The following is a 20037-nucleotide window of genomic DNA, read 5'->3' on the forward strand; positions in this document are numbered from 1 at the left end:
CCCTTTGGCACTGTGCACGATTTGTCGCAAGGAGAGGCCCAATCAAAAGGCACATTTCTGGAGAGTGTCGTCATGGCAAAATAAAACTGCGACATAAACTGAGAATCCAAACACAAAAACTTATATATCGACATCAGAAACAAGAGGAAAAAAACAATAATTCAGCTTTTACTCACTGCCCCTTACAGATAAACTCCAAACATTTACAGCTATTTGACACTTTTTATGCAAAGCAACTTACTAGCACAATGCACTAACTGTTGAGCTACAGCAACAGACAAGGCAGCAGTAATCTCTGTCTGTCTGTCTGTCTGTCTATCTATCTATGGTCCTTTTAATTGTTTTATATATCCTGCTCAGTAATCACGTTACTCTACATGTTTTGTATAACAGTCAGACACTGAGGTCAAACAATGATAAGCTAGCCACCATGAAAGGGACAGCAGTCAACTTCAGGACAAAGGTGTGGACTTAGACTTCATCACAACACATACCGACTTAGCCTGGTGGTCTGTGATACTGAAATGACAGCGTCAGCACTAGTGACTATCTCTGCAGGATCTTCAGATCGGCCTCCACAGATTTGCAAAGCTTTACATTATCGATGCTGACAGTTATCTGACAAGTTGCATCAGGTTACTTTGCAATGCACACTGCACAAGTTAGAGTCTGACAGCTTCAAACATCACCATGGTACAGTCACAAACTCGGCGGTAGGTATGACAGAATTTGTGTGTGCAATTCCCTAAACTAGCCAGCAGAGGGCCTCACAAACACACACACACACACACACACACGCACATGTAGGGTAAACATATCCTTATGGGGACCGCTCATTCATTTCAATGGGAAAAATGCTAACACTATCTATGACAACCTTAACCCCTACCCTGCCCAAACCATAACCATAAGTAACCTAACAAAATACAAGAGTTTTTGCATTTTTAGTTTTTTCATAGCAGTCACCGATTTTTATAAAATAGAGTTTTCCCTTATGGGGACCAGGAAACCGGTCCCCATAAGGGAAAAAAAATGGATATTTATCACGTTATGGGGACATTATGTCCCCATAAGGATAGGTAAACCTGCTCACACACGCACACACACACACATACAACTTCACGAAGGAGGTACTCGGCCTCACCTCTCAGCGAGGCCCCGTTTGGTGAGCCCAGAGATGACTATGGGGTCAAATGGCTCCTCTGTGCCTGAGATTGTTATGCCTAGAGGTCCACCATACCTTTTCAGCTCCACAGTGTAAATGATAGATCCTGAAGTCTCCTGCTCATCTGATGAAAAGAGGAAAAAAAGATGGTCTACTTCAGCCTATGTTACAGACAACCTGCAATGGCAAAGACCTTTCATGGGGAACAAATACTGAGAGGGCAACAGGATTTTCAGTAATTGCTCCATAAGGTGCAATTAGCAACAATAGCATTGTAAGGTGCAATTAGCAACAATAGCATTGTAAGGTGCAATTAACAGCAATAGCATTGTAAGGTGCAATTAGCAGCAATAGCATTGTAAGGTGCAATTAATCCACAAAGAAACTTCAGGGAAACGAAAATCTGATATTCTTTGATATGTTTGGATTTACAAGTAGGTCACCAGTGAAGCTTGCCTGGAGATCCTGCAGATGTAGGAGAATGCAAAACCAAGGCATACACATTTCAAAAGCAATGAAAAAAGGCTGTCAGAGCCAAAGACTTCAGTAATCTGCTAGTCTGACTGAAGAGAATGGGGTCTCAGATGTAGCAGCAGAGATCCCAGGGCTGTTTCATACAGTATGGGTGCTGACGCGAGGGTACGGATGGCGGCAGTCTGGTAGCAGCAGAGATGGTCCCCACCATGGTAGACAGCATCTCTCTCACCCCAGAGGGAGCAGATACCTATTCACCTCTGCTCCTTGGTGAGTCCTGACGAGTTTAGAGGCTTTTGAGATGTTTAATAAGTCGACATTTTGCCATCAAGGTTCAAGCGGCAGATATTCTGGCACGTTCAATACAGCAGCAGATGTTGAGCTGACTTGTCATACCTCTCCTGTGGAGCAAAGCCTGGAGTATAGTGCCACTTTGAAGAAGTCTCGAATGCCTCCGTATTGACTCTGCGCTAAACACTCAAACTGAACAAACTTGTTGCCCCAGATTGTTTATACTCCTGTTTTTCATCACAAACAGGGTATTTTTGCTTCTGTAAACTGTTAAAAAAAGGACTCTGTCTAGCAGCGACTCCTGACCTTGAGTACACAGACAAGACCAAGAGACCGTGACTCATCGGGCCTCTGCCACGAGTCATAGTCCTTACTGCCACCAGGACCATCAAACATCAAATTGCCTAAGATGAATGCAACACAGGGTACTCTTACTAGCCTCTTATTGTTCCAAGTCCATGAAGTGAGTCAGTTTCTCACAAACATTGCTTTTTTTAATAGCATGTAAGCATTTTCAGGTCAAGCCCATTCTTTGAGGAGCACGTCAAGGATGTAAGGTCAGGGATACCAGTGTTTATCATTCCAAAGCCGTGTGGCTGGTGTCAGATCAAGTCGGTTCCCTCCATCTTGTCGTTTCCTCTTTTCATTCCACGGCAAAGGAGATTCCTTTTCTTCTGCACCTTTTCTTTACCCGGCTTTCACAACTCTTGTCATCTGAGAAGCACTGAACCTTCTCTGAAATGTTTATTTTCTGTCTCCCAGCAAGATCACAAGTCACAGGAAGATGTACAGTGTTGGAGGTGCACTATTCATGGACATTAAGATGGTATGTTTATTTTTGGCAGGGAAAAAGGCCATTGCTGGCAAATGTTTATTTTAATCCCCTAAGTAAACACTCCTGGTATAGCTTCTGCTTCTTGCATTATTAATGAAAATGCAAGGCACTCAATCGATTTTTAAAAAACAATACAAACTGCCAAACAACATTTCGACATTTCAAATTCAAATGGAAACTCAATGCTGCCACGTGCAGGTCTCTTAAAACCATCCTGGAGCTGGTGGTCATACTCATCCAGATTGACCCTCAATGCTCACCAGAGTTGTCCTCATCCTTGCGGATCTTCAGCTTCACCAGGTCCTCACTCTGCTGCAGGATCTGCATCGCGTCCTCCGTGGAACAGTTCACCAGCCGCACGTTGTCAATGGCCAGCAGCTTGTCACCCGGTTCCAATGTGCCAGTTCTACAAAACATCGAGGATGTAGACAAAAAGAACGATAAAGATGGAGGACAGGTCAGACCAATCTGGTAAGTCTACTGGAGTCCAAGCCAAAAGTCAGATTCAACAATGTGCCCATATTTACCTAGTGAGACACAACTGAGTCACCAAAAATATGTAATACAAGTAAATACAAATACTGTGATGGGTTGGCGCCCCATCCTGGGTTGTTCCCTGCCTTGTGCCCAGAGGCTATGGGATAGGCTCCAGACCCCCCAAGAGGATAAGCGGCTACAGAAACTGGATGGATGGATGGATGGACGGACAAATGCAAATAAGTGTGTAAAAAGTCAGTGGTCTTGCTCAAGCTCAGTCTCAAATAAACTGCCAACTGGATCACACCAGGACAGCAGAGACCTCTTTGTCAGTTTCCAAAGACAGTCTGGAACCTCCACCATCAGAAAGCCATCCTGACAACTGCTGAGATAGCACTTGTCTCTCTACTCTACTGTATAGGCTTTGTGCTTTTTAATAGCCATGGTGATGGAACTGGGATTCAGACTAATGAGATTCAGTGATCTCAGTCTGCAGTTTGTCAAAATTGTCAAAACAATGCCAGGGGCCCAAGTTTGAAACAGAATTCACAAGTGACAGGCAACATACTGAAATTGTGACATGCGATAATTAAAAAGCTGATGTCTCACCCTGCTGGATGTACAAGGTATTACATTACCAGGTCACAGCAAAGCAACACTGAATATTCTGCAATAAGACATAAAACTCACAAAACATTTTTTTTGCAAATAACTGGTGTTAGCCAAAAATTGCACAAGTTTGTGTTTTGCTGTTGCTGCTGCATCTTAGACAATGCACAACAATATTATTAAGTGCATATAAATTATTTATTTTAAATAATTTCTTTTTTACCCTTTGTAACTGATGCTCTAGCTTTCAGTAAGGTCCTCTTAAGTGCCACAGAATTTTTTCAGTCTGGAACTTTAAAAATGTATGAAACAGAATTACTTATAATTAGGAAATATTAGTGGGATATTCCAAGTGCTCTTTGACATTTTGGAGTTAAAAAATACATACACTTTGCTGTTTGAATTACTCAGCTACTGGAAAAAATGTATCCATTAAAAAGTTATTTTATTCACATTGTTGGCTACAAGATCTTTTACGACAAATTTACTGTCCCTATTTTTAGCTAAAAATGTTCTGCTCCCATCTAACAGGAAAAATATATTCCAATTGTTAGAACAACAAATTTGTGCTGTATTTTTCTTGTTTTTGATTGTATATAGTTTTCAGTTTTTGTTTGCCAAAGAATGCAGCAAATAAGTGGTAATTCAGCAGCCAAATGTGAGAATTATAACTTCAGATTTAAATTAAACTCGACTGGCATCACTTATTACAGAACAACTCAAAAGGCGCTTTCCCATCGAAGTTAAAGAACCTAGTTCTTAACGGGGAACTTTTGTGTCTCCTGGCTACCTGTTGCTTTCCCACCGCACAACAGGAACTGTGACCTTTATGCTAAATAAGCCTGGGAAATGCAAAAAGCTCATAGGTTAACCTACACATTCAATTTCACACAAAACTACACCGCCACCCCAAAACAATGCTGGTAATTTTGTTAGTTATTGGGGTCTGAAAATATGGGACAAATTGCATTTTATTTAAGTTGTATTTATATAGCCAGCATATCCATCTTTCTTTTTCCACAGAATAAAAAAAACAATGTAACATTTTTTGTTAATAAGCACTACCAAGTTTCACTGCTGGCACCGATGATATTAAACACAAGTATGCTGGTTATTGGTCAAATTTTTCGATGCAGAAATACAGAGATGCAAGCAACAAAAGTATCCATTAATGCATTTTATGTAATTCAGAAACAAAAATAATTCCATTGGCTTAATTTTATATCCAATACTTGTATCTCTTTTCCCCACACTTCTGCGTAACTTCCAAATTAGCGTCAGGGCTTGCGGTCCACCAATCAGCAAGATTTACAAGCCCTACCCAGTACTTCAGTACTCGTCGAGCAAAATGTACTTAGGGTTTTTCTCCACCGTACTTCTCCAAAACCCGTTTTACGTCATCCACTGCCGACGCCCAGTCCCAATACTCAAAGGCTACATCCCAAAACCCTTATACATGTATGCGCCACCCTTCCTCACTACCTTTGCTTCGCTCTGGAAGTTTTTCCGAAATCCAGATGTTTAAGTACTGCCCCAATACCTTAGAGAAGGAGTCATCGCGGGGCAACTTCTGCTCAAATCTCCCCTTTGCCAGGGGAATGGGGAAGTCTAGTCGAGAGTACCCTTTGCTAAAGACAAATTCATTTATGGTGACAACCATGCATGAGGTGGCAAGAAAGTTTCTGCTTCACTGATAACTTCATACTAGGAGTGTAAATTCGGTATGCAGGTCTTTCGGTTTGGTAAGCATATGTACCAAACAAATGCAGCAAATGAGGAACTTAATGGATTACTTCCCCTACTTCATACATACAGGCAGAGCATGGTAAGTCAACAAGGATGCAAGAGTGTCCCGATTCTGCTTTTTGTCCATACTTCCTCGCTCACACACTCATTCCTTCCCTCATCAACTTCTTGAACTTTCAACTTTAGACAGTGAATAACTGAGGGAGGGGGCAAGGGAGCAGCCAAGAACAGAAATATAGAGGATGGTAAAAATCCCCGGATGTCATTCTTGCCCCCCACCAGATATCAAGGATGCATCAGTTGCATTCTTGCTAAATGAGAATAATCCCATGATTCATTGCGTCCGAAGTTAGTTCTTGGGAGCAAGTTAGCAGGACTGCTCTTTCCAAGACCACAAGTATGATCTTTTCATTCTTGGTATTGAAAAACACCCCTAGCTAATCCTGAGCAGCGACTTAAAAAAAAGGTCCCAGAACTGCCTCAGAGGAGCTACAATCCGGACAGACTTCTTTAGGAGACCTTGTCAGAACTTTTTCCAAAGAAGGGAAAGTTACACAAGAGATATCAGCATATAATATCAAGACTTATAAAACTTTTTAGAATTTGCATTTGTGCATTTCTTTTGTACTACTAGGGAATGAAAGAATGAGAACTCAATGTATATTCCCAGAACCTAAAAGTACACACGATTACAGGTGATACTTGATACAAAGTAACATACATTATTCCGTTTTATTAACCACTTGGATATGTGGAACCTGAAACCATGTAGCTTAAGTACACAAGTCAAGGGTACAACAGCAGAGCTTCTGCTCACCCCTGAACCAGTAGGTTTCAGGGTACAGTACCTTGCCCTTTGCCAAACCTCTACCAGTCAGCCCTGTGGTTATCTATTTGTGGCACATTTTCAGATATGTTGCATTAACAATTCGAATGACTGACAACGGAAATCGAGGAAGTGATAAGATTCTGCCGCTAAGCCTTCCTGCACATGAGACTGACATATTTATCTGAGGACTCCTTCTAGTGTAGCAGCCAGTCATGTTACACAGTTTTGCTGGTCTTGAAAACACTCCCTTTTCATCAAATAGCATGATGAACTAGGCTTTCCAGTGACATGCTGGACAAATTACTGCCACACAAAAGGGGACAAACACGGTAAGTTTCAAAGGTAAGAAGCTATTCCTAGCAGAAGGATGAAGATAAGGGCCCTTCCACTAACTTCAGCATAAACCGAAATCTGAAATCACCAAAAGCTGTCCTTCCCACCCCAGGACAGCACATGCGGTACTGATGAGTGATGCATGCTGGGATATGTGGTGTCCAGCTGGGGCTGCCGTAGACAGACATGCTACATACCGGTGAGCCACGCTCCCCTTCTTGATGTCGGAGATAATCAGAGGCTCTCCCGGCTTCTTACTCGCTGTCAGAAAGAAGGAAAAATGACTTTACTTTCAAACTCAGGGAAAAAAAGCCCTACACACAAGGCTTAAAAGACCAAATGATTTTATTCCCTTCAGGCAATCTGAGGACGCCTGCTACTGCTGCCTGAAGGTCCCCAGAGCATGTGCTTGTCAGCCATGGTGCAGTATACTGTAGCTACACTATACTCATCACATGTCTATTTATTGGGCGAGGGATATTTTATCCGGTTGACAGCCTTATTGAACTGTTTTTTTTCCTTTTGTCCCCAGGAGGCATTTTCTATATTTATCAATACAACTACAATGAAGACGTTAAGCGAAACCTTCAAAGCCATCTGCATGTTGACGGCGATATGAGAAATATGTGCTTACCTTCAAAAATAAACAGGAAATAAATACTATAAGACACAAAGCACACATAACAATAAACAGAACTGAAGTGTGGGACTAAAGAATTCACATAACAGAAAATACATAGTAGTATAATATCAGCTTATATTTCTAGACGCTGTGTTACAGTCTTATCACACAATATTGCGTTATAGCATTGTTATTGGTCAGGGGATCTTGGGGCTGCTATTGGATTGAATGCGTCTGTAACAGTTCGCAGCGCAGGAAACAATCTGAGGACAATGGTTGGCTATTATTAACTTAATGGAGAATTGGTGGAAGAAAACAAGACACTAGCTCATGCATGCTCCTATAGCTGAACAAGTAGTGCTAATAACACAAAGGTTGTGTGTTCAAATCCTGGCAGGTACATGTAAATTGTAACACTCCCATCTACTGTAAGTTGTGTTGGATAAATGAATGCAGTGAATAAATAATTTGAGTCAAGCAGCCTCTTGTATAGATTTTTGAATTTCTCCCTGAGCATGGGGGACAGGAAAGACGAGCACATCCCTGCGTTTTCCAGGAGACCACCTTGATACAACATTTATACAAATGCTGCAGAAACACTCTGAGCCTTTCCTCAAAGTGATTATATGCCAGGGTCTGCCAGAGCCTTGAAGTGGGCGTCAGAAGGGAATGTAAATACTGGCTATCAAGGGCTGGGGGGAGCTTCAGTGCTGCCCGTGGTCTGCATTGCAGTGACGGGACCATAAACGGACAGAGTCGACTTAACAATAACAGAGGGACGAAGAACGCTTAAGATGACAGGCGAGTGAAGCCAGCTGTTCAACATCCACACCTTTCCAAGGCCAGGAGACCTGCCAGAAGGAGAAGACCCCCCATCTTCATTTATGGCATTTCGATATAAACAGAGACAGCCATTTTGTTTCAAAACAATCTTTTTTCAGGTTTGTATAACTTTACAGTTTCCTTTTAAAGAGTTTTTCTTATTTTAAATTACCCCAAGATTTGTAAAGAAGGCTTTAGAATTAACTATCATTATTCCTGTATTTTTTCAATATGCCTATTAAGTAGGATACACACCAAGTAGCTTGCAAATTAGGTTATTATTTCGATTAATGCTATTCGTATTAAGAAATAAAAAAAAAAAAATTGATTTCAGTAACTACACGGCTCTTTGTTGTTAAGAGTACAAAGCTTTCATTTTGAAGGAAGAAAAATTAAAGCATAATCATTTCAATTTAACTTTAGGTAATTTTTTTTAAAGTAGAGATTTCCTGCTGAAAGCAATACATAATTTTAATGGTGTGCAATGTGGCTTCAAGTTTTTCTTTTTGTCAAGGCACAAAAATAATGGGAAAAGAGATTGGAAACATCTGCCCTGCAATTATGACATTTGGCGACAAGTTAAAAATAGTCATAGGTCACATTATGGAATTCAGCAAAAGGAGACCCCCTCCTCAAGGTGACACCATAACAAAATGTCTGGTGTCTGTCTGGGGTTGGTTGCCTCTTATGAGATCCGGGGGGGTGAGACATCGCTGTCTTGTCGTTGGCAGCGATGTATAGACATAATCAGAGGAATACAAAATTACGTCAGAGAAATCCATTGTGCTCATGCCGCAGCTGGTATTACGGATATGAGGCCTGAAGGAAGTGATCATCATTCAGTCCACACTGAAGCACACTATCATCTCAGAGTATTTTCTAGCAAAATGCAGTCCCATCCATCCATGAGAATGCAATATTTTCCACCGTCGAACAGTGAAATCAATTTATCTTTCCGCGTAGCGAGAGTATAAATTCTGGGTAACGTACGGTGATGCTATGCCCCGATGACGCTACATCAAATAAATAGAAATTTGACTGATATACACACCAAAAGATACTGATTAATGTTGGCAAATTCATGATTCCTTTAGATGGGCCGCCGCTGAGTGTCCCTGTGGCCCTGGGCCCCATCCTGTGAGGCCGGCCCGCCCGCATGGGACTCAATTCACAGGAAGATTAATTCGCACGGTGGGCTGGTGTCGCCAAGCAACATAACCGCCCGACCCCCCCGGTCGAAGATGCTCACCGCTGATGGTGATGCCCAGCTCCACTCCTCTCTTCTTGGGAAGCTTTACATGAAATGTGCCACTGCTGGGGATGACAGATTCTGGGGGGTGGGGGGGGGGAGGGGACTTCACACATTTGCAAATCAAAACAAAAATTCTGACAGCCCCAGGTCATGCAGCAGTGAAGTGATAGTAAATCACACATGCAGAATTCTTCCTGTGTCCCAATTCTAAGACTCATAGCACCCGACTGTAATTTATTACAAAACGCTACTGTAAAATAATGCAATTCTGTGTGACAGTGACATGTGTTGGTTTTATATATCTTTGCCTGTAATCAAATTCAGCCCCGATATTATTTATACTTGAATAATTCCAAGCAACACAAATTGAGTTGAATTGAGTTTAATGAAACTCTTTAAAAAGTCTAATTTTATTCTGAGTCGCTGGGTTCTGCAGAAAATCACTGTCATGCCTATTAGATATCAGCATTCCTATCAAATCAACCACTTTGCCAGAAGACCAGCAATATTCTCGCTCAGTGTATATAATTTTACATCGACCAAGATCCAGGTCAAAGACATAAAAAGAAAAATGTCACTCCCCTCGCATCTTCTCCTCCATATTATTTAGACTAAATACCATCTTTAGCCTGTCCACATTCATCATCATCCATCCTAACAGCTAAACTTGAAATTCAAATTAAAATATCAATGTATTGTACGTACACACAGACACCCATATACAGAAATAATGGCCCTTGAACAAACAACATATTCCACCCCAGAACAAATGTGCAAATTATCCCTTCCACCACTTATCTTTAGAACAGTGAATAGTAATATATCTGTACTGCAATAAAAATGTGTTAGAAATGCCAAAGGTAATTCCTCACAGTGGCAAAAGGAAGACAGACTGTCCATCACAGAGCTCTGTGAAATGCAAAGTCTAGTCTGCAGCTCACATCTGAAGGAGAAAACCTGCAGGGTTCTTTTTTATGTCTGACTGATATACAGTAAGCTCTACACAAATCACGTGTTGCTAGTCCAGCAGTAGCTAAGACATAGCTAAACGCATAAAAAAGTGAAATAGTTAACTCATTTGAAATGCATTTTACAAAGAAATTTATAAGTAAATAATCTCATTAATATCACAGAATAAAATAAATAATATTCATATAAAATATTTATGTTTCTAAAAATGTGTTTACATCTTTATTCAGCATTCATCATTCTCGGTGTTTACGTTGATCTCGACAAATTTTGGTGAGATGTGAGAAGATGTGATATTTAGCTACTGCCTTTCTGTATGCAAGCAGATAAATTGACAAAAGCAGAAAAATATTTAAAAAGTCTTATTGCTTTGTGAAATATGTGAAAAGTGGAACCAAAAAGAATCATAAATGACCAGTCTCTCTAGCTAAACAACAAGACTTGGTCTATTTACTGGCTTTGAGTAATTTGGAAGGTATTACGCTAAGACTAAGATTTGAAACAGCTGAACTGAAAAACTGAAAAAAAAGATGTAAATTTTAACCTGCTACATCAAACTCCACCTCCAGGGTGACCTTATTGGCCAGAGCTGCATCTCGGAGCAGCTGATTGGCTTCTTCCAGTGTTCCATCCTCTGCTGGTATGCTGTTTATGGACAGTAGTCTGTCCCCAACCTGCAGCAATCCACACCTGTCAACAAACACACACACACACACACACAATAAAAAATCCATTATTACCTCACATACATGCTTTTAATCATCTCAACAGCTGGATATTTCAATAAAGTAATTTAGATATGTTTTGCTCAAGGGCACAGCAGCTGCTCGTCTTCCTGGGAGCCGTTTGTCCAGAGATTCGTTAACATCGATGCTATTTTCCTCAAGCCAACGAGGCCCATTACATGTCGAATGACAGGATTTCTGGCTTAGGAATGCATAACAAATTAGTCTAATTTACAAGGGCGGTCGATCTACCCACTGACGAGAGATTAAAGTATGAAACGAGGACAGGTGCTCTTCATTTGATACAGGCCTTCGACAGGTGCTCTTCATTTGATACAGGCCTTCTTGCCCCCCGTTTCATGCAGTCCCACAGAAAGTCTCAGGATGCTTGTTCAATTCAGTAAAAATGTTGCAATTTTTTTTAGTTTCCAACAAAAATCATTACTTTCATTAGTTTTCAAAAAATATATATCAAATTAGAAACAATCAGCAGTTTTACGTAAAAACATCAATTTAAAGTAGTAATAAATTTAAACCCGTATTATAGTTCTAAAAGAGCTGTTCTGAGCTAAAAAAAAAAAAGTTAATTATCATGCAGTCTCATTGGCTGCTTTTTAACTAGTAACACCTTTGCAATAACATAAAACACCAAACATTTTAGTGTCTTTAGTGTCTCTCTGGGATCCAATGACTACAACTGCAAATATTCTTCACTGTCAAACAAGCTTAAAAAGGATAAAAAGGAGAATAGCACTAAGTCAGAAGCACAGAATTTTGCTTGCTTGCCTCGATCATCTTCTGGCTCATGTTCACAACCTCTGTGCACCATCATTACCATAAACTGTAGGGCATCAGTTAGTGCCATTGGTTTGTAATTTTGTGTTAAGAAATTATACCAACCATTATGGGAGGAAGCTATATTAAATTTTGTCATTAGATGATTGTGTCTCCAAAGTGACATACAGTTGCAAGACCAGGGTCAGCCAGTCCCTGGAGGATTTGGGGCTAAAGGCGTTTCTCCAGGGCCCACCTGTGAAATCACTCGAACATGTGATCTGAATCGGCGACCTTCCGATCACAGGCAGAGCGTGAGTGACACAGAGCCACAGTCCAGCTCATATGTAAAAAACCAACCGAATACAGAAGCAGCTGAATAGCCAGGCATGGCGACCAGCAGATGTCCACGGTCTTAAAACTAGGTCAGCTGGATGTGACCACGATGCTGAGACAGAGGTCAGACACATTTGTATACATTAATAATAGGGTCAAGCAGGCCTACTGGGAACGGACAAATGAGGTAATGGAACCTTGGCAAAGACATTCGGAGTGCCTGAGAAAATCACTGAGAATGTGACAGTCAAACTATATATATATATATATATATATATATATATATATATATATATATATATATGACACATGTGACAAACGGTCTCATGAAAGGTGATTTTGGGGTCCCTTGTCCTTGCCTGGTAGCGGAATACAAATGATTAGGATGCTGAGCAGCGTAATTGACGCTGCACCGACAGTTTCGGCAGGTCAGTCATTTAGCTGGCAAGCTGACGGATGCACCATGTAGAGCTGGTGGCCAAGCGTCAGATTCTATTAGCTACCCGCTGACTGATCGCTAATCATCGGCATCTTGCAGGAGGGAGAAGTCAAGTGGCACTTTCTGTGGGTACGGGGCCATTTCTGGGTCCTGGAGAGGAAGGTGCTTAGCGTCACATCACGGAAACCTGAGGACGAACCTCACCGCAGCAATGAGGGAGACGGATGCCTTTAACGGCGACTCCGGAACAGCGAGGGCAAGGACACCAGATGAGGTCCTTCTGAGACTCGAGTTTACACGTGTGATATGTCACTCTAATGGGAAATTAAATGAAAAGGAAAAGATGATAATGAGATATCCAATTTCACAGCACACTTTGTAAACGAGACCCTGACATGCCTTGACTCCGAATATAATCCCAGCATTAAATCTCACTGATAACAGGCAGTCCTCCTGTTGCTATTCCTGCAGAGTCTTGACCCAGATATGAAAGTAATCAACTCTTACGCAGCCTGACAACTGCCAAGTGATTTCAAATGAGCTATAAAGAAAATGACTTTTTCCTTTTCAAGATCCCCGAAAGATAGGACTTATATGTAGAGTAATTTTAAAGGATCATGGTGTCTACCTGTAATTTAAAACTAAGCACTGGGGGGCAAGATGACCCACAGGGGTTCTGTAAGTATCTCACGCAGATCCATATCGACGGTAAGTGTGGCCTAAAAGTAGAACTACTTCGTTTGATTCATCATCTGCCCATTAGTTCTGCATAATTAATTATAGGTGACACTAGGGCCCATGGCAGGAAGGATAGGACACCCTCAACATAAACCAAATGTCTTTGGATTGAGGGAGCTGACTGAACTACATAGAGGACATGGGATTGGAAATGACACCCCCTAGAGGTGAAAGGCTGCAGTGCTGACCCATGAGATGCCACTTATTTGTTATGAGAAACATAAACTGGCATAATTTCACCTACACAACTGGATTCAGGGTAAAATTCCTTTAAGCGAGTATTTATTTAGGTCTGATTTCAACCAAACCGATCGCAATCGTTTGTGCTGTTAAAACTGTCCTTTGTGCAGCTTCCATGCAGAGATATTGCTTATTTACACAGTCACGTGACTTCGCTGTTAAGTTAGCCCCCCATTTGCCTCAGAACCGGTCTCAATATTTTGTGCTGTTTAAAATTTGTCTGTACTGTTATTTTTCTTAGTTATACCTCTTAGTTTATGCCTTTACGTCAGAGGTCACTAACAGGCGGGCCGGGTCCGGACCCAGAAGCTGTCCTATACGGACCCGGACCGATAGCCAAAACATGAAGTTATTATTTAAAACCTGACGGGACGCTTCTATTTTAACCGTCGCAGCGTTTGTAGTCTTTTTGGTAGTGGTTTAGCAGTAGAACCGCTGTTTCCCACGCCAATGAACGTCAAACGCCTTTGACCACCAAGCAAGACGTAATTCGGCGTATGCAGCCCTTTGCGCTAATGTGCCGTTAGTGTTAGTAGCAGCATTGAAGCTAAAACCACATCCAAAAAGCCGTAATGTTCCTGACAGAGTGACTGGTCTGTCCTGAAATCGTAAAGCTGAACAATTTTCAAATACAGTATGTATTATATAACATATTGGATAAGTAGACGTAGTTCATTGTTGATTTCATGTTCGTTGAAGTTTCTGCTTTTTAACATAAGTATAAAGTAATGCTATCTGTTATAAATAAACTCGGTTGAAAAAATTTACATTTTCATGGCTGCCAAATCTCAAGCATCTAGCATGACACGCTTTCAGACTCACGCTGGAAATCCGCACGTACTTAGTCAGCCCCGCCAGCCAAGATAGTGCTGAATAAATTCAGGATCTCACCCATATGCGTTTCGTATGTAGCACTTTGTATTCATTTTATGCTGCTATTTAATAAGGGGGCGCTGTATTTTCACGTGAGCAATGCCATTTTAGAAATTGGGGGGCGGGGGCGTTAATATTTGTGAGTTCTATACCTGGGCATTAACTATACACATACATATATACGTATTCATACATAGACATACATATTCTTCGCTATATTTTTACAAAGACAGTAAAACTTCATTATTGGACATTTTTATTTAACCGCCATGTGTAAGTAAGAGGGTCCATGGGAAGGTAAAGACATCACAGTACACAGTGCAGGCAAAATGACAAGAGTTTTTTATACATTGTTGTACAGTATTAAGCATTAACTGGTCGTGTTTGGTGCTGGGGCGTTCACTATCTTGTAGCAAAATGCTATGTGCATCTGCACATAATTGAGAGTTCTGTGATGTGCTTTGCCACTGTAAATGGCACACAATCACTTTTGACAACGCAAGAGCCACTTTCCATGCTGTCGTTTTGCTTTTTCACTCCCAAATTACACGTTCCCAAGAATCTTTACATCTCAAAGAATCGTACTGTGCTGTGATGAGTTGGTAGAACAGATGATGACCTGGGTCAAGCCTGCACGTAACAAGGCAGTATGGTCATTTGTGAAAATATCTAGCATGAGAATAAAATACGGTATCAGGCTGGCGGAGCTTAAACCATGCTGAATTGTGGTTTAGTATCCGTGTGGGGAGCAGAACTGTCAGAAAAACACATATTGATGTCTGGATATGCCATAGTTTTTCTAACCCTAACCCTAGCCTCAGTTTGCTAACCCTAACCCTAATTTGGGGCCTTAGGGTGAATCAACAGGTAGTTGGAAAGTAGGCAATATGCTACTAAAGCATGCTGAATTTTGTTCTCTCATCCGTGTGGGGAGCAGAACTGTCATAAAAACACATATTGATGTCTGGATATGCCATAGTTTCTCTAACCCTAACCCTAGCCTCAGTTTGCTAACCGTAATTTGGGGCCTTAGGGTGAATCAACAGGTAGTTGGAAAGTAGGCAATATGCTACTAAAGCATGCTGAATTTTGTTTTCTCATCCGTGTGGGGAGCAGAACTGTCATAAAAACATATGTTGATGTCTGGATATGCCATAGTTTTTCTAACCCTAACCCTAGCCTCAGTTTGCTAACCCTAATTTGGGGCCTTAGGGTGAATCAACAGGTAGTTGGAAAGTAGGCAATATGCTACTAAAGCATGCTGAATTTTGTTTTCTCATCCGTGTGGGGAGCAGAACTGTCATAAAAACATATGTTGATGTCTGGATATGCCATAGTTTTTCTAACCCTAACCCTAGCCTCAGTTTGCTAACCCTAACCCTAATTTGGGGCCTTAGGGTGAATCAACAGGTAGTTGGAAAGTAGGCAATATGCTACTAAAGCATGCTGAATTTTGTTTTCTCATCCGTGTGGGGAGCAGAACTGTCATAAAAACACATATTGATGTCTGGATATGCCATAGTTTCTCTAACCCTAAGCCTAGCCTCAGTTTGCTAACCGTAATTTGGGGCCTTAGGGTGAATCAACAGGTAGTTGGAAAGTAGGCAATATGCTACTAAAGCATGCTGAATTTTGTTTTCTCATCCGTGTGGGGAGCAGAACTGTCATAAAAACATATGTTGATGTCTGGATATGCCATAGTTTTTCTAACCCTAACCCTAGCCTCAGTTTGCTAACCCTAACCCTAATTTGGGGCCTTAGGGTGAATCAACAGGTAGTTGGAAAGTAGGCAATATGCTACTAAAGCATGCTGAATTTTGTTTTCTCATCCGTGTGGGGAGCAGAACTGTCATAAAAACATATGTTGATGTCTGGATATGCCATAGTTTTTCTAACCCTAACCCTAGCCTCAGTTTGCTAACCCTAATTTGGGGCCTTAGGGTGAATAAACAGGTAGTTGGAAAGTAGGCAATATGCTACTAAAGCATGCTGAATTTTGTTTTCTCATCCGTGTGGGGAGCAGAACTGTCATAAAAACACATATTGATGTCTGGATATGCCATAGTTTTTCTAACCCTAACCCTAGCCTCAGTTTGCTAACCCTAATTTGGGGCCTAAGGGTGAATCAACAGGTAGTTGGAAAGTAGGCAATATGCTACTAAAGCATGCTGAATTTTGTTTTCTCATCCGTGTGGGGAGCAGAACTGTCATAAAAACACATATTGATGTCTGGATATGCCATAGTTTCTCTAACCCTAACCCTAGCCTCAGTTTGCTAACCCTAATTTGGGGCCTTAGGGTGAATCAACAGGTAGTTGGAAAGTAGGCAATATGCTACTAAAGCATGCTGAATTTTGTTCTCTCATCCGTGTGGGGAGCAGAACTGTCATAAAAACACATATTGATGTCTGGATATGCCATAGTTTCTCTAACCCTAACCCTAGCCTCAGTTTGCTAACCCTAATTTGGGGCCTTAGGGTGAATCAACAGGTAGTTGGAAAGTAGGCAATATGCTACTAAAGCATGCTGAATTTTGTTCTCTCATTCGTGTGGGGAGCAGAACTGTCATAAAAACACATGATGATGTCTGGAAATGCCATAGTTTTTCTAACCCTAACCTCAGTTTGCTAACCCTAACCCTAATTTGGGGCCTTAGGGTGAATCAACAAGTTGTTGTAAAGTAGGCAGTATGCTACTAAAGCATGCTGAATCTTGTTTTCTCATCCGTGTGGGGAGCAGAACTGTCATAAAAACACATATTGATGTCTGGATATCCCAAAGTTTTTCTAACCCTAACCCTAGCCTCAGTTTGCTAACCCTAATTTGGGGCCTTAGGGTGAATCAACAGGTAGTTGGAAAGTAGGCAATATGCTACTAAAGCATGCTGAATTTTGTTTTCTCATCCGTGTGGTGAGCAGAACTGTCATAAAAACACATATTGATGTCTGGATATGCCATAGTTTTTCTAACCCTAACCCTAGCCTCAGTTTGCTAACCCTAACCGTAATTTGGGGCCTTAGGGTGAATCAACAGGTAGTTGGAAAGTAAGCAATATGCTACTAAAGCATGCTGAATTTTGTTTTCTCATCCGTGTGGGGAGCAGAACTGTCATAAAAACACATATTGATGTCTGGATATGCCATAGTTATTCTAACCCTAACCCTAGCCTCAGTTTGCTAACCCTAATTTGGGGCCTTAGGGTGAATCAACAGGTAGTTGGAAAGTAGGCAATATGCTACTAAATCATGCTGAATTGTGGTTTCCTATCCGTTTGGGCAGCAGAACTGTCATAAAAACACACGTTGATGTCTGTATATGCCATAGTTTTTCTAACCCTAACCCTAGCCTCAGTTTGCTAACCCTAACCCTAATTTGGGGCCTTAGGGTGAATCAACAGGTAGTTGGAAAGTAGGCAATATGCTACTAAAGCATGCTGAATTTTGTTCTCTCATCCGTGTGGGGAGCAGAACTGTCATAAAAACACATATTGATGTCTGGATATGCCATAGTTTCTCTAACCCTAACCCTAGCCTCAGTTTGCTAACCCTAATTTGGGGCCTTAGGGTGAATCAACAGGTAGTTGGAAAGTAAGCAATATGCTACTAAAGCATGCTGAATTTTGTTCTCTCATCCGTGTGGGGAGCAGAACTGTCATAAAAACACATATTGATGTCTGGATATGCCATAGTTTTTCTAACCCTAACCCTAGCCTCAGTTTGCTAACCCTAATTTGGCGCCATAGGGTGAATCAAAAGGTAGTTGGAAAGTAGGCAATATGCTACTAAAGCATGCTAAATTTTGTTTTCTCATCCGTGTGGGGAGCAGAACTGTCATAAAAACATATGTTGATGTCTGGATATGCCATAGTTTTTCTAACCCTAATCCTAGCCTCAGTTTGCTAACCCTAATTTGGCGCCATAGGGTGAATCAAAAGGTAGTTGGAAAGTAGGCAATATACTACTATAGCATGCTGAATTTTGTTTTCTCATCCGTGTGGGGAGCAGAACTGTCATAAAAACACATGATGATGTCTGGAAATGCCATAGTTTTTCTAACCTTAACCCTCGCCTCAGTTTGCTAAGCCTAACCCTAATTTGGGGCCTTAGGGTGAATCAACAGGTAGTTGGAAAGTAAGCAATATGCTACTAAAGCATGCTGAATTTTGTTTTCTCATCCGTGTGGGGAGCAGAACTGTCATAAAAACACATATTGATGTCTGGATATGCCATAGTTTTTCTAACCCTAACCCTAGCCTCAGTTTGCTAACCCTAATTTGGGGCCTTAGGGTGAATCAACAGGTAGTTGGAAAGTAGGCAATATGCTACTAAAGCATGCTGAATTTTGTTCTCTCATCCGTGTGGGGAGCAGAACTGTCATAAAAACACATGATGATGTCTGGAAATGCCATAGTTTTTCTAACCCTAACCCTAGCCTCAGTTTGCTAACCCTAACCCTAATTTGGGGCCTTAGGGTGAATCAACAAGTTGTTGTAAAGTAGGCAGTATGCTACTAAAGCATGCTGAATCTTGTTTTCTCATCCGTGTGGGGAGCAGAACTGTCATAAAAACACATATTGATGTCTGGATATCCCATAGTTTTTCTAACCCTAACCCTAGCCTCAGTTTGCTAACCCTAATTTGGGGCCTTAGGGTGAATCAACAGGTAGTTGGAAAGTAGGCAATATGCTACTAAAGCATGCTGAATTTTGTTTTCTCATCCGTGTGGTGAGCAGAACTGTCATAAAAACACATATTGATGTCTGGATATGCCATAGTTTTTCTAACCCTAACCCTAGCCTCAGTTTGCTAACCCTAACCGTAATTTGGGGCCTTAGGGTGAATCAACAGGTAGTTGGAAAGTAAGCAATATGCTACTAAAGCATGCTGAATTTTGTTTTCTCATCCGTGTGGGGAGCAGAACTGTCATAAAAACACATGTTGATCTCTGGATATGCCATAGTTTTTCTAACCCTAACCCTAGCCTCAGTTTGCTAACCCTAATTTGGCGCCATAGGGTGAATCAAAAGGTAGTTGGAAAGTAGGCAATATGCTACTAAAGCATGCTGAATTTTGTTTTCTCATCCGTGTGGTGAGCAGAACTGTCATAAAAACACATATTGATGTCTGGATATGCCATAGTTTTTCTAACCCTAACCCTAGCCTCAGTTTGCTAACCCTAACCGTAATTTGGGGCCTTAGGGTGAATCAACAGGTAGTTGGAAAGTAAGCAATATGCTACTAAAGCATGCTGAATTTTGTTTTCTCATCCGTGTGGGGAGCAGAACTGTCATAAAAACACATGTTGATCTCTGGATATGCCATAGTTTTTCTAACCCTAACCCTAGCCTCAGTTTGCTAACCCTAATTTGGCGCCATAGGGTGAATCAAAAGGTAGTTGGAAAGTAGGCAATATGCTACTAAAGCATGCTGAATTTTGTTTTCTCATCCGTGTGGGGAGCAGAACTGTCATAAAAACACACGATGATGTC

At 41.2% G+C, this 20037-nt stretch overlaps 1 protein-coding gene across 6 annotated transcripts in view; it reads right to left on the bottom strand.

Moving 5' to 3' along the window:
- grip2b (glutamate receptor interacting protein 2b) overlaps positions 1 to 20037 on the bottom strand; it is a 243907-nt gene that overhangs the window by 8638 nt on the left and 215232 nt on the right. For 5 of the 6 annotated variants that reach the window (XM_072715496.1, XM_072715497.1, XM_072715499.1 and 2 more), the window contains exons 13-17: positions 10969 to 11114; positions 9453 to 9533; positions 6957 to 7020; positions 3026 to 3171; positions 1145 to 1289 (exon numbers count right to left, since the gene is read on the bottom strand). In XM_072715496.1, coding sequence (XP_072571597.1) covers positions 1145 to 1289; positions 3026 to 3171; positions 6957 to 7020; positions 9453 to 9533; positions 10969 to 11114 — 582 coding nt within the window. The remainder of the gene's footprint in view (positions 1 to 1144; positions 1290 to 3025; positions 3172 to 6956; positions 7021 to 9452; positions 9534 to 10968; positions 11115 to 20037) is intronic. The other variant, XM_072715498.1, reaches the window with a different exon arrangement.

This window comes from Paramormyrops kingsleyae, chromosome 8 (genome assembly GCF_048594095.1).
Source record: "Paramormyrops kingsleyae isolate MSU_618 chromosome 8, PKINGS_0.4, whole genome shotgun sequence".
Taxonomy (NCBI): Eukaryota; Metazoa; Chordata; class Actinopteri; order Osteoglossiformes; family Mormyridae; genus Paramormyrops; species Paramormyrops kingsleyae.